Here is a 15,031-nt window from a genome sequence, read left to right on the forward strand (position 1 = left end):
AAAAGTCCACCACTAAACCATGTCCATGAGTGCCTCCTCTACACACCTTTTAAATACCTCCAGGGATGGTGACTCTACCACTTCCCTGGGCAGCCTGTTCCAGTGCTTGGCAATCCCTTCAGTGAAAAATGCTTCTAAATATCCAGTCTAAACCTTTCGTAGTGGAACTTGCTTGTACATTGCTTGTAACTTGGGAATATCAGAAGAATGTTACCATCTATGTGCCTGCTGGTTTTCATAATTTATTTCTTGATATATTAAGTGCTGTTTAATATTAGCATGTTAATATGCTCATTGATTAAGGTATTTTTTGCTTTTTTTTTCTGTAAAGGGGTAACTGGTGGGGTCATGCTCCTTATAAACCTGGGCGCCCCTGTTCTGCATGTCCCCCTAGTTTTGGAGGAGGTTGTAGAGAAAACCTTTGTTACAGAGGTATGTACTATTTCACCATTACAACTATAAACAGGAATAGAAATGTAACTTTTCTTTTGATTTCTTTCCTCACTGTGCTTTAACATAGTGGAATAAAATATATTATGGGTGTTAGTTAGGCCCTACTTTACTATGCTGGATGGGAATATGTACTTGTGATACGTGAGGCTGAGTTTCACCAGAGGGAATGATGTGCACTGAACTCCTGCTGATAATGCTGATTCAGGGGTTTTCGTACACAAGGATGGAGACTCATTGTGTGCTCTTTATATGCCTTCCTGTAATTACACTGGAAGTATATGAAGTAATTTGTTTATGGGGAAAAAATATCTCAGTGACAAAGACATGTGATGTGTGTGAAAAACCAAGAACAAGAACCAAGAAGACACTGGTAATTAAAGAAAATATCAGCTAGGATGATTATTACTTTACAATTTTTGGAATAGCATTTATAGCATTAAAACACAGCATATTACAAAGCTGCTACTTCTTTTTGTTCTACTCTGTGAACAACTTATTTAGCAATTTGTGTTAATAGCTTCTGAGATTTCATATGGACCACGTGAAAGCTGCATATGTGTACCCAAATATTTTTCTTATGGTTCTAAGTAAGAAATGTAGATACAGTTATGAGTGTTTCAGAATTATTTTCACTACGTATGAATAGAAGAACCTCATTTTCAGGTGACTGTTACTATGAAAGAAGCTTTAAATTGCATGCTATCTATGAGCTTGGTAAAACTTTGCCCATGTGTAGCAGAGATTGTCCTTGACCAGTTGGTTTTATGATGGCATGAAGATACGAAAGGAGCATTAAGAGCAGTTTGATACTTCAATTGTGCTACATATGCTGGGAAAAAATGTATCACAAATATACTTGAGGTGTTTTATTAATCTTGACTTCTCCATCTTATGAAGCAGTGGAGAGTTTTCCTTGCTTTCTTCCTTTTGTCCACCATTTTGTGAGAACAAAGCTGTTTTACTGAAACATGGTAAGGGATTTACATTCCACACTGATTCCATTTTTCTTTTGAGAGATTTTTTTTTTTTGCCCATTTTCTGAAACAGAGGATTCAGAAAGGCCTTATTCCCCCCATGAACCAGAAGAGGAAACAAATGAGATTGAACGTCAGCGATCCAAAGCCCAGGATGCAACTGTGCAAAGCTGGCCAAGAACACATCAACCTTCAGCCTCCACAGGCACTGATGACAGTGAGAAAAATGAAGTGATAAGCACACAGCAAATGTGTAAGGAATTTACCTGATTTGCAAGTGGTCAACAAAATTGAATTATCTAGTATCAAATTCATTACAGTGAATTTGCTTTTTGCTTGTTTTAGCTCAGATTGTTTCATGTGAAGTAAGGCTAAGAGATCAGTGCAAAGGAACAACTTGCAATAGGTACGGTAAATTTTACAGTTATCATTTTGAGATTTTTCTGAAAGGCTATATTTGTACATGAGCTGGAATATTTCCCCTTTTTGTAATCCCAGGATTTAAAACCAAGTTGTATTTAATTCTCTTAGGTATGAATGTCCTGCTGGTTGTTTGGATAGCAAAGCCAAAGTTATTGGAAGTGTACATTATGAAATGGTAAATACTTTTAAATTAGATTTTGTACCAGTAGAGTGTTTGATGAAATGTCTTTTCTGTTGGCATACTAGTTAAAATTGTATTAAGAGTGGATTTTGAGGATGTCAGCATTCACCAAAACTAAAAGCTTACACCAAATGTTTAAGAAAGCATCAGATGAGATAAATTTGCATCTGCTATTCTGTGTATACTATACAAACATCATACTTATACATACACAGAAGTAGAATTTTTATGCCCACATATTTACATGCAAATATGTGAAGGTGTGACTAAAGGAGGAGTACAGCAATGTGTGGGTATGCTTGTATAAATTGTTTCAGTAAGATGGATCTGCTTCTGTGTAACCTGAATACAAGCTGAGAGTATATCATTTACTCTGTAGAATGGGAAAACAGTATAGGAAATGACAGCTACTGTGAACAAGTGTACTGTAAGTGAGAATAGTTTATATCTGAGTAAGGCAAAGTGGTGGTTTATTTGCTTGAAATAATACCTTCATGAACCAAGTCAAACATAAAAGACTCTCTACCAAGTTTTTAATGACAGATTGTAAGTAAAACCTGTTTTTTGTCTGACATGGATCTGCTTTTCCTGGTCTGTTTTTCAGCAATCCAGTATTTGTAAAGCTGCCATACATTATGGCATCCTAGACAATGAAGGTGGTTGGGTTGATGTGACTAGGCAAGGGAGGAAAAATTACTTTATCAAGTCTTACAGAAATGGTGTTCAGTCAATTGGGTAAGTTTTTTCTTAAAATTAAAATGTATGAAAAGGTTTTAATCTGTTTATTTTTATTTCATTCAAAATATATCACGTTTTTAATAACATTTTGCTATGCTTTTTGTCATAAAGAATATGAAAATTCTATAAAAAGGCATGTGGATATAGAGATATTGTATGCATTCTGAAACTTTAGCCAGTGTTTAATGGTGGACAGAGAGTTGGCGTAATAGTAATGTGAAAGAAGGTTAAATAATTTACAGAATGACTTGGACAGTAAGTTGGTGTTTGTAATTAAAACTGTTGAGAGTATTCAGTTAATTAATTGATAAGACTATATATTTATTGTCAAAAACTAGCACATACTGGCAGATTATTTTATGTTTTTTGGACATGGACAGAGCAATCTATGACAGTTAACAAAGCAATAATATTACAAGTTCATGTTTGTAAATGACCCTCTTGCAGTGTGCATGTGGAACAAGAAGAAAAGACATCTCTTCCTGTATGCTTCAGTAATTTCATCACAGTTCCACAGTTTACCTATGACATTTTTCGCAAATCTTTTGCACGATTTCTACATTGGCCAGTGATGGAATAATATTCCATACTGTGGAAACTGCACTGCTGAGGTGCCTTCCCTAAGACTGGTATGGGAAACGGCTCCAAATACTTGTAGATATGCGAAAGAAAAACCCAGAAAAGCAACACATAGAAATGGAGAATGTTTGGTTGTTTCATATATAATTATCCAATGATAGAAAGACATCAATATTAATATATTTGAATCTAAGATATTACTGGTGGTTGCAAATTATGCTTCACTGTATCATAATGTATTTTTCAGAGCTTTCCATTGATGTCTTTATTTCTGTCTATACTTAGTACATGTGTAATAGTGGTATGTGTGTAGCTCAAAGAGGTAATATTGAGCTGAAAGAAAACAGGATTTTTCTGAGACATATTTGGCTCACATGCAAACCTAAGAGTCAAGGACATAGGTAATCATCAGTGGCTGTGCTCTCACTCTGTGCTGTTCAAACAAATGATACAGGCCATGACACCTGTCATAATTTCCCTTTCCAACAGGTATGTCTAAGCCAGCATAGAGAGGAGCATTGACATGGTAGACCAAATTCAGTGGCCTATAATTTGGGCTACCTGGGTAGCACTTAAGGCATTGATATCAATCAGTTTCTTTGGATCATCTGATGACTGGACTCTGGTTTGATGTACCTTCCTAAAAAATGAAGATACAGGCAAACATTTCTCTTTTTTACTTGCTTTGACACAAAGAGAGAAGTAGACCTTGATTATATCAATGCTAACATATGAATAGCCAGCTTGCTTACAAATATAGGAGTAGATAAGCTGTAAAAAACTCTTTAAACTGGAACAAATTGATTTCCCATCAGTTGAAATCTCTGAGTTTCTATGCTATATGAGAAAAAACTGTATGATTGTCCAGCCTACAGAGTGTATTTAGCACCTATCCTCTGAGAATTGGAACTCAGGGGAAGTTATTTTGGTTGTTTGCCAAAGTTTCAAACCTTCAAAAGGCCCATCAATAAGGCAGGGGATGTCTTGCAGCTACCTGACTCTCACCAGTGTATGTAGATGGAGCTTTGCATGAGCTACTATTTAATCTATTCAAGAATAGATTAAATAAAGTGGATCTCGCCTATACTGTGTATTGCAAAACAGAATACAGAAAAGTGTCAGGGCAGCATACAGCAAGTGTCCTAATTTTCAGCTCCTTGGACTTCTTATCAGGATAGCCAATGCCAATGTTTTTTCAGCTGTTGGATTTTCTTAGGATATGGTACTGTTCTGAATATCTCAACAAGCTAGTGAAAAATAGAATACATATTCCTACATCAGTGTTTGACAGTGCTGGGGCAACAGAAGTATGAGCTACATCAATGAAACTAATTGGAATCCAATAAATGAGTAATGTGCCATTGATGAGTCAGACAAGTAAATAAACTGACGCGGGCAAACAGTGAGATCCACGGGAGCAATTTGCTCTAAATCTAAATAGGGAATAATTTCCTTGGTTTGTTGTTATTTCTGTTTGGTTTTTTTTTTTTTTTTTTTAATAAGTAACTTTATGGGTGCCAAAGGCATCCTCAGCTTTTTTGTTGCTGATGAAAAATACCATAATCAGATGCATATCCTAGGAGTCAAAAGAGGAGGAAAATAGAAGATGGGGGGAATAAAATAGAAACATTCATCAACTTGTAATGAAACAACATAATCTATGTACCTGACTTTTTATAACAAGAAGAAGCAGGTACATCTGAGTGCCATATAATTACATTAATTAGGTTTTTAATGATGCTGATGATAACAGGAGATGCAAGATCCAAAAGTAAAATAGGATCTTTTACTTTTGAAACATTTCAGGAAGGCTGTGAGGAGAAACTCATCTCAGTGTTGGAATTTTTTATAGGAATAAACCTTTAGCAAAAGGTGAATGAGCTCTTCAGATAGATGAAAGCTTCTGAGCAACCACATGCTGCATTATGAGAGACCAATATATTGCTTAATTGGTTTCTATCACAAGTTCTCTTTGAAAATTAAACTCCTGAAAGAGTTTAACACGCATTTTGAAACACATTCGCTGGGAGTACAAAGTAGATATGTCATTACAATAAATATATTTCCAGCTGGGGACAAGGGGGTGCAGTGAGTAAAAACTGTTTGGGGACATTCTCTTGGGTTTACTTCCATATTTTCTAATAGAAACTATTCTAGCTAAAAGAAATCACTGAAATATGTTATTTACTGATAATTTCTAATATTTCTTCTTCAGAAAATACCAATCTGCTAACTCCTTCACTGTCTCTAAAGTAACAGGTCAGTATTTATTTCTTACAAGCTCAGTACTGCTGTTTTTTCTAAATAGTAAACATTCACTTGTTTGTGTTTTATTTTCTTCAGTTCAGGCTATCACCTGTGAAACCACAGTGGAGCAACTGTGCCCATTTCAAAAACCAGCCTCACACTGTCCGAGGTAAAATTCATAAAATGTTATTAATTTAAAGTGCCGCTCTATTTTCTGCCATTTAATAATTATTTTAAGTCATCTTAAGTTGTTGAGAAAGGTGACAACAGTAGCTGTAAAAATGAAGTAAAAAATGTTCAAATGATATTTTAGTCTTTGGTCTCAGTAGAAGGCAAGGTAGGTAAAGATGATCTGCAGGATTTTTCATTAAGAAAATCTCTTTTTCTTTCACTCATTAAGATCCTGTTGCTAATCTTAGTGAAATCCTTACACTAAAGACTGTGAATAAAAGTACATTTTTATTTTTCTTTGTCCATTATTATATATATGCACCTTGGGCAAAGTACACTTTATTTCAATTTAGTTACCTGTAAAGCAGATACAATAGAAGGATAAAATTCAGATAATTATCACAGAAGTTACCAATTCGCTTGGGAGATCTGCAGAAACTGGATTTTAAAAATAATTTTAAATATATCTGGTTAAGGTAAGGCCTGGTCTGCAGGTTGGCTTTAAATATCTGTGCCATTTCTTTGAAGCCTGTGTTTTAACTCTTTGAAAGGCTCCTGTACCGCAATATTTTGACAAAAGAATTTGGTAACAGTTCTTAAAACCATAGATGAGTCAAAGGTAAATACACCAGAGCATGACTTACCACAAATTAAGCTGCAGATATCCACAGGATTACTTTCATAGCAATCCTACAGCCAACACAGGAAACAAGTACAAAGCCAAAACTGCTAGGAAAACATCCTTTCATGTAGCACTTGGGTCCATGGACTTACTTGGTGTTTGGCTATGACTCCTGGCTTTCTAGCTGGAAGATGTGGAGAATTAAGCTAAGGACTGGAACACAGGAATGGATGGGTACAATCTCCTATATGTTTCTTTTTCTTTTCATTATTAAAAACTAAAGCTAGCTTCATTAAGAGAAAAACATGATTATTCTTTAGGAAAATTAAAGAATAAGTACAAGGTTTAAAATGACATAATTCTGATGTGTCAACTTAAGGAACTTCACAATGGCAGTGATTCATTCAAGATTCCGTGCATGCTCTTCATTCTGAAAATGTAGTCTTGGGAATTACAAGAAGTAGTCAGTCATGGCATTGATTACACAACCTCAATTTTCCCTCTTACTCCCAGCTCATAAATCAGCAGGTCTTCAACAGGCTTCTTCAACTTCTTTCTTCCTTCTGACAAAAATATCTTTCCTGACTCTTATCAGCATGTTTTAGTTACCCATCTGGCAAGACTCTAGCATGCCCAAGTGATTTGACTTCCAAATATTGATTGGAGCCTGGATAACATTTTAGAGAGGAACACTTGCCCAGGGCTGTCCCATATAGGGTGGCTCTGTTTTTCAAATGAAGTAGCTCAGAGTAGACCTAGAGTCAGCTGATGGTTCTTGCTTGTAGCATATCACAGTTAGCAAATAAAATGCTGACACCTTTTGTACTACACTTAGTTTGCCACATGGTTTTCCTGTGCATTTTGAAGGCATAGAAGATGTGAATCACAGAGAAAATTTTCCTCAAATGTTAACAAAATGCAGTTAATAAAGACAGTGTTTGTTTTAGTAGGTTTCTGACCTCCCAGAATCAGCTAGGAGTTTCACTGCTTTCCAAGAGTTTTCGTTCTAGCCACATATGCCAATGCTCAGTTTCATTATAAGTTGCTAAATTGGCTTGTGTCACCAGGTCATCAGTATCAAAGCAGGTCCTCAGTCACATCTGCCTCTTCTGAGAAGGTATCTGACTGTACATTTTGTATAGGGCACTTAGAATTAGATAAATTATAGAATAATGAACAGGCTTTCTTCTCACTGGCTTTTCTACTTGCCTCACATATGTTTAACAAGCATACCATCTACTTATTCAAAGGAAAGAAGACCAGACTTGTTAAAGTATCATTTTAAGCACTTCACATGAACTTCAACACATCAGTAATGCTTTCAGTTTTATGGTCAAAGCCTCGCAAACTGACAGGTTTTAAATAGCATTATGCACCCATATGCATAGACAATCAACTTGATTTATACTTAATAATGCTGTCATTGAGCATGATATATTAATCCTCTGATACTCTTCCTAACTGTGTGTGGTTTTGTTTTTGATCTTTCAGAGTGTATTGTCCTCACAACTGTATGCAGGCAAATGCACACTACGCTCGTGTAATTGGTACACGAATTTATTCTGATGTAAGTATAGGGATTTACATTGTGTGATAAAATGAGACAAAATTCTATGAAAAAATTATAATGTAACTATAAGATAGAATATTGATATACAGTTTTCCTCCATATGATGATTTTTTTACAAAAAAACCCCTTTCTTTTAAAAAATTATTTTTCAGAGGCTTCCATTTCAGTCAGCAGTGGTCAGATGTCGAAGATACAGAAAATTATTTGGAAACTCATTATAGGCTTTACTAGGCTCTTGACCCATACTTTCAATTATTTTTAACAAAATTCACACTCTTCAACATTTGTCCAACATTACCAGTGTATACTCATTTAAACCCTTGCATTTCAAATTCTGATGCAATTCTGATATAATTCTATCAGATTATACAAAAAATACTGCTCTTAAAATAAATGTCTACATTCTCATTATTTTGAATATTTCTTTTCTGTGTGAATAGCTAAGTATTTACAACAGAGTGATATATTTGTGTAAAGTGTCTCACACCGTCATATTATTTTAGCAGTCTTTTTTTTTCTCATTCTGTTTGCTAGTCAACTTTTTTTCCCTGTCTTTTCTACAGCATGTTTATTTCTGAGGTGGGTAGAAAGTCTGAAAAGAGATTTCTAATTTAAGCCCTCCTTTGTCATGTCTCTATGAAGAAGCCAGGGTATAGTAGCAGAGAAAGCAGTTTGTATTTTTGGCAGTAAACTGTAGTTTAACTGTCTTATGTATGTCATAAAGAGTAGTATGGCAACCAGTTGGGTCAGATGATGATTTTCACTACTTTCCAGTTCTTTGAAATGTGTGAAAACAGTATGTGAATATTTACTCTTCAGCATTATAAAACTAGCTGATGTCCATTGACAAGACATATGTCACCTGAGTGTCTTGTCCTGAAAACACTCTTGTCCCTAAGTAGTGTCATGGGTGTGAGTAGTATTCCCAGTTCAGAAAGATAATTGATTTGTGAACTGGATCCTTAACATGCAGGGCATGTTAAAAGGGGCAGTGAAAATAGATTCAATGCAAGTCCAGATCGTGGAAGATTATTTTCTTTCAGCTCTGTGGTTGCAATTAAGGGCTACAGACAAAGTTTCCCAGTGAGTTAGAAGAGACTGTTGTAGGAGAAAGACGTGCTTGTGTTTAACCTTGACAGCGTGAAATCTCAGATTATGTATTTTTGAATGAATTCAATGAAATTTACATTGAATATGTATTTTCTTTGGCTGGAGAAGTCCTAGGTGACTTTAATTAGTGATATAGAGGTACACTTTAACATTATTTCAGGTGTACTATCTCGTTATTCATCTTCATTATGTAGAAATGTGTGCAGCCATACTGCTTTTACAAAAGAATGGATATGCATACAAGTGAAAAAACAGATATGGGAGTCTTCTTATCAACTTCACATGCTATCAGGATAGACATTTACACTGAAGGTGCTGTTCTAGGTTATGTTTTCAGTAGTTTTTAGTACAGAGAGTATAGTGGTAAAGGAGATAAACAGGTGTCTGCAGAGCAGAATTAGTTTGAATTTTTCAGTGTGTCTGCCTTACTTCTTCCAGGGGCTAGAGGCCACAAATATCTTTTATCTAAAGAGCTCTATGGAGTTGTATAATTTTATACCATTTGAGCACTTAGGTTGTACTAATTTTTGTTTCAGTAACCACGTATACAAATATTCCCTGAAACTTTTGCAAAAGTATTCATAATTCTCTACGATGGTAAAATATAGAGAATATTATGTAGAAAGTTAAATAGCTCCATATTCCTATGATGGTATGTTAAAGACACTTGTGGTTTAAATGACTTTGTAGAGTAATACTGTGCTGTTAGATACTGGTATTTGTTGAGTATCTGAAGAAGGAATATAATTAACTTTGTATTCAGATCCCATGACCTGTTAAAAATACCAACAAGCTTAGGAGTGTTCACAACACAGTAATGCTGCATAAAATGTTCATACTAACTTTAAAATACTGCCTTATACATCCTTTGGAATTTCTTCATCAAAATTCAAGGAATAACCCTAAATTTTTGAAGTTTTCCCAAAAGTGACACCAGGATGCTGATGTATACCACAAATAATATGCTGAAATTTGTGACAGACATAGTGAAATCATGTTTTGCTTAAATTAACAGGAGGCTTGCCTTTGTGGTTCAGGGAAGTGTGATCTGGATGACATAATATTGAGCATAGGAAATACTGTGACATCACTACTGGAATCTGATTCCATTTAGATGCATGTCTAATAGTCTCATTCTAAGAAAATGAGAAGTTATTGAGAGATAAGGCCAGATAATACTTTGTAAAAAAAGATATTCTGTATATGTTTATAAAACTATAGGTATCTATTCATAGCTGTTCCTACAAACAAGTTCATAATTATGAAATTATACTCATGTAATTGTTCATTTATTCAAAAACTATGTGAATTTGTTCTCCAGTCTCATCTGGAATGTAGCATCAGACTCTCAGTTTATTTTCATCTGAAAATAGCCTTTGAGCTGGCTTCATGAACCTCTGTCTTCTGACCTCTCCTTTTTCACATTTTCCATTCAAGTGTCTTGCCATCATTTTGAAATGTCGTGCATTAGCCCAGCCATACTTGATTGGTCCAGTTGTGGTGTCAGCCCTAACAATGGCCCTGTCCTTTGCTGGAGATTGTTTCCAACAAGCAGTCAGCCTGCTCTGTCAAAATCTCCATCCCTTGACTTTTTCTTTCCTTTTTACTTGATTAGAAACTTCCAAATAATGTTGGAACAGCCGCCACATCTTAGCCATCCTCAAATGTAATTATGAAACCCCTATGTCATGATGTAAATGGTGAGGGTACATTTTGGTTACTATTACAGAGGTGAAAAAGCTGATCTTTCTTTTCCCCAGTTGTACCTCCAGCCTTTTTTTATATCTCCAGTGGGAACTGAAAACAAAGTTACTGCTGTGTTATTGTACTAGGAATGAATAGAATGAATAGTTTTCTTCTAGTTCTTCAGTGTAGTTAATTGCTTGTAAATATCATCTTTTATTTCCTCTGACTGTAGTCCTGTACTGGAGAGGCCATTATTCCCCCTGGGTATTTGAAATAGCACATGATCAGTCTACTCTTTAGTTACTCCACAGTATGGATAAATAAGGCTTGCTATAATCTTAACAATAAGGCATCTATTGGTGTTCAGGGTATAAAAAACGTTTTGCAACACTGGGAGGAGGAAAAATACAGAGGGGTATAAATGGCATCCTTTCTGGCATGTTCAAAAACTGCACACAGCAGTGTGGAAATAAAAACTCTAAAGCATCTTTGCAAACAATTATTTGCATAAATTATTTCAGATCTTTACTGCTTTAAATATTGCAATGTTAACAGATGAACTATGTATGAGTGAACCTGGCAAGTCCTGTGCTTCGAATGAAAGTAGGAAAATCATTGCTGTTTTAAATTCCTGATTTCATATAGCATTGAGGTTGAAAATGACTATGATAACATATATAAATTATTCCAATTATAACTGGAAGAAGTGCAGTTTATTGTTTAAATCGTGGTCTGTTTGAAAACTTTTCCCACCAAAAATACTTGTCTCTAAGTGGAGATACACTGAAGCTGGAACTGCACTTTGCTATGCTGTGTTTTAAAGATTGGGACCTACCTTCTGGAATATCTAAGTTTCATTCTTCTGACAATTATTAAAATGCTGAAAGAGTAATAGAGTACTGCAAGTTTAAATCAATTATTTAAATTAACGTTATCAAGATGGTCACTGAGAAATCCTTCTGTGGATATTGTTTATTCCTCATGGGTTAATAAGGGAAATTCGTGACCAGAAAATAGAGTTTCAAGCAGCTATAAGTGCTGTTAACTTAACAGAGAACTTTCATTTTAGACCTCTGTCTTCTGTCTGATGCTCACATTATACCCTTCATCTAATTAGCTTTTAGTATTTACCCATGCCTGGATAGAAAACCGTGATGCTTCCTTTAATCATGAATCATTTTACTAATGTTTGAGATTTTGGCTGATAGATCATTTAGTTTTGAAAGGTTGAAGAATTCAAACATCTTCCTGATCTTTGAACTCAAATAGCCTGAAATAAATTATTTTTTGCATCATGGTGAAAGTGATCTGAAATCTCTTTCTGAATTCCTATAAAATGGCCTAATTCCTAATGAAGCTGGTTTAAATATCATAAGACTAATAAAATTAGTTATGCAATAAATATAATTATTTTATGTTATTTGGTTTAAACACCTGTATTTGTCTTCTTTCAAAAATGGTGAAATGAAAGGATGACTGCAAAGCTAATCTGTGTCTTCACTCCCCAGATCTCCAGTATCTGCCGGGCAGCAGTGCACGCGGGTGTGGTCCGCAACCAGGGCGGCTACGTTGATGTGATGCCAGTGGACAAAAGAAAGGTCTATGTGGCTTCCTTTCAGAATGGGATATATTCAGAAAGGTACAGAGCCCATCTGCAGAAGTTACACTTTACTCTTGGCCTCGATAAGGTTCTCAGTCTTGCATTGTGTCTGCTTGTACCTGGGCAGTGCTGGAAGCCAAACAAATGGGCCACAAGGGGTGATTTACAGGGCTTGTGTAACAGCAGCTGCGCTGACTCTGGAGAAGCTGTGCTGCTGGAGCTGCCTGCCTCCTCTAAGCTCGTGCAACATTACCCTGAAAAGCTGCTTATGAAATAAAGCAAACCTCTTGTTTGCTTTGCTGGTTCTGTTGCAACTAACACAATAAGAAAATTGCAGCTACTCCTTTGGGGATTTTTTAAAAAATTAACGTTAATGATGCAGGTTCATTGGTTCCTGATGAACTGTTCATTACATGGTATCGAACCAGTGATCCTGGATCATAATTAATACTCACCAACATTGAAATTCACAATCATTTAAACATATTTTTTATGTTCTTTTTAAATAATTTGCTGTTAACAGTGTTTTTTGAAAGACGGGGAAATGCTGTGAAAGTTCACTGCTTGTATTGAGTGTATTTGTGCATTGTGTGATGATAACACGTGGCTATATGTTGCAGGTTTAATTTAATCCCTGAAAGGGTTCTCCCAGTTCTAAAGGAAGAAAGAGAAATCACTTTTAAAACATTGTGCCACTCTTTTTGTCCTGTAAAGCTAAGAATGTTTCTTAGACTAAAAATTATGTTTACCTAACCAGACTATAGCCTTTTTGAGAAATTTGAGTGGGAAAAAAGCCTCAAAAATTTTCTTTAGAAAACTCAGAAGTAGGAAAATATTGAGTATTTTTGTCTTGTTTTTAATTGTGGGTAGGAGAATATCTTCTCTCTTTCTCTTAGACTATTCAACAATTCTGGAAGCTTGTGAAAATAAAGATTTTCTTTGCTCAATGGATGACTGATTTTACATATTTTTTGACTTTTCTTTGTGATCATCCAATTCCCTTAGAGTGCTTCCTTACTGACACTTTTACTCTCAGTATAAATATTCTTGAGTAGAGAGGCAAACAGGAAGAATATTGCAAATTTGATAATTACTTATACTTTATTATACGTATTAGATATTATCTATAAATATAAATTTAAAATATGTATAGATACACATATTAATCACCTTGGTACAGTTTGGGAGGTCAGAAGTTTGGAAAAGAGTCACATACAAGTTTTCTGTGTAGCAGAAATTATGAATTCTGATGCTGTTGTAGGCAACCTGTTCCACTGTGCCTTTCCTTGATTCCACTCCATTTCCCTTTCCTTCCCAGATAATCTTCAGGCAGGGTTGTCTGAAGAAAAAACAATGGACCATTAAATAGGATGTGCTGGTCCAACTTTTAAGGCAAAAATACTTATTTTATCAACATTTCATTGCAATTGGGTATTTTTGTTTCTTTTCTTTGAAAGCCAGATACTCATCCATTCAGAAGGCATTCTCTTTGCTTTTGTTAGACATTAGGTCTCTGCAGAAATCTATTATTCATTGTATAAGCAACTAACAAACAAGTGATCTCCTAGGTCTGCAAGTTCTCTCCAAATACAGTTGCTAGAAGAGTAAGACTGACATGTATGTTTTCTCTATTTCCAAAACACTTTTTAGCATTTTGCTTCAATTCTTTAAACCACAATCCCTCATCACAAAGGATTACTATTGAATTTTTCTATGTTGTATTTTGTTCCTATCAAACTTTTTGGGAAAAAAATTCTAAAATTTATGTAGTTTTTATTTGCAGCAGTTTTAAAGAAATCCTAGATAGATGAATTTAGGAGTTGTCACAAGAAGTGCTGCAGGAATTTACAATTGAAAATTTTAAAAAGTTGTTATTGGAGTGTTATCGTCTTAACATAAAAACTGTTTTTATGTTTCAGTTTACAGAATCCTCCAGGAAGCAAGGCTTTCAGAGTATTTGCTGTTGTTTGAATCTAGCAAGTAAAACACACAACAGGCAAGTGAAACCCGAGCAGTTGGAAAAGATTAATACAGGCCATTTCTTGTGATTCCTAAAATTTGTATAAAGCTGTAACATTGTTGTACAGAAGATGTATACTGCTTTCCACCAAGAAATTTAAGTTACATATAAATCTTAATGAAAAAAATCTGTAAAAATAAACATGGGAGAAAAATTCATTTGAAAATCTATAATGATATATAACATTACTTTGAATCCTGTGTTAAATATTGCTATATTTTCTTAGCAGTTACTCCTATACAGTTAATTCAAAGCTCATAAATGTTCTTTGTTTTCTTCATCTGAATATATTATTGTATGGTGCTTTATATATGCCACTAACAGTAACCTTAAAACTATACCAGAGGGAGGCCTGAGTTTTTATTTTCAATGTACATAAAAGAAGTCATCCCAATATTTTGATAAAATAAATACATATATAACTTTTTGATTTAAAGTAGCATTAACTATGAAAGCATCAATGAAGAGGCTAGATTTTTCTCAATTTCACACTAATCATAACAAGTAAAAATACCTATTTTGAAATAAATTGGGATAAATTCATATGAAATATAGGAAGAAGCCCTAGGTCATGCTAGCATGTTTTCCTCTGAAAAATATTCTTAAGAGACTGGGTCATTCATGTCTATTATTTTTTAAATAGATTAATAAAATATT

General features: G+C 34.8%; 1 protein-coding gene across 2 annotated transcripts in view; it reads left to right on the forward strand.

Moving 5' to 3' along the window:
- The window catches only part of CRISPLD1 (cysteine rich secretory protein LCCL domain containing 1), a 37,023-nt gene extending 22,388 nt beyond the window's left edge, over window positions 1–14,635 (forward strand). The window contains exons 6-15 of one of the 2 annotated variants that reach the window (XM_041412706.1): window positions 332–432; window positions 1,501–1,680; window positions 1,773–1,833; window positions 1,959–2,025; window positions 2,636–2,766; window positions 5,564–5,607; window positions 5,692–5,764; window positions 7,880–7,955; window positions 12,263–12,393; window positions 14,274–14,635. In XM_041412706.1, the coding sequence (XP_041268640.1) occupies window positions 332–432; window positions 1,501–1,680; window positions 1,773–1,833; window positions 1,959–2,025; window positions 2,636–2,766; window positions 5,564–5,607; window positions 5,692–5,764; window positions 7,880–7,955; window positions 12,263–12,393; window positions 14,274–14,325 (916 nt within the window). In that variant the 3' untranslated portion in view covers window positions 14,326–14,635. The remainder of the gene's footprint in view (window positions 1–331; window positions 433–1,500; window positions 1,681–1,772; window positions 1,834–1,958; window positions 2,026–2,635; window positions 2,767–5,563; window positions 5,608–5,691; window positions 5,765–7,879; window positions 7,956–12,262; window positions 12,394–14,273) is intronic. The other variant, XM_041412707.1, reaches the window with a different exon arrangement.
- The last annotated feature ends 396 nt before the right edge of the window (window positions 14,636–15,031 follow it).

This window comes from Onychostruthus taczanowskii, unplaced genomic scaffold, assembly GCF_017590055.1.
Source record: "Onychostruthus taczanowskii isolate IOZ18803 unplaced genomic scaffold, ASM1759005v1 scaffold4, whole genome shotgun sequence".
In the NCBI taxonomy this organism is placed as follows: domain Eukaryota; kingdom Metazoa; phylum Chordata; class Aves; order Passeriformes; family Passeridae; genus Onychostruthus; species Onychostruthus taczanowskii.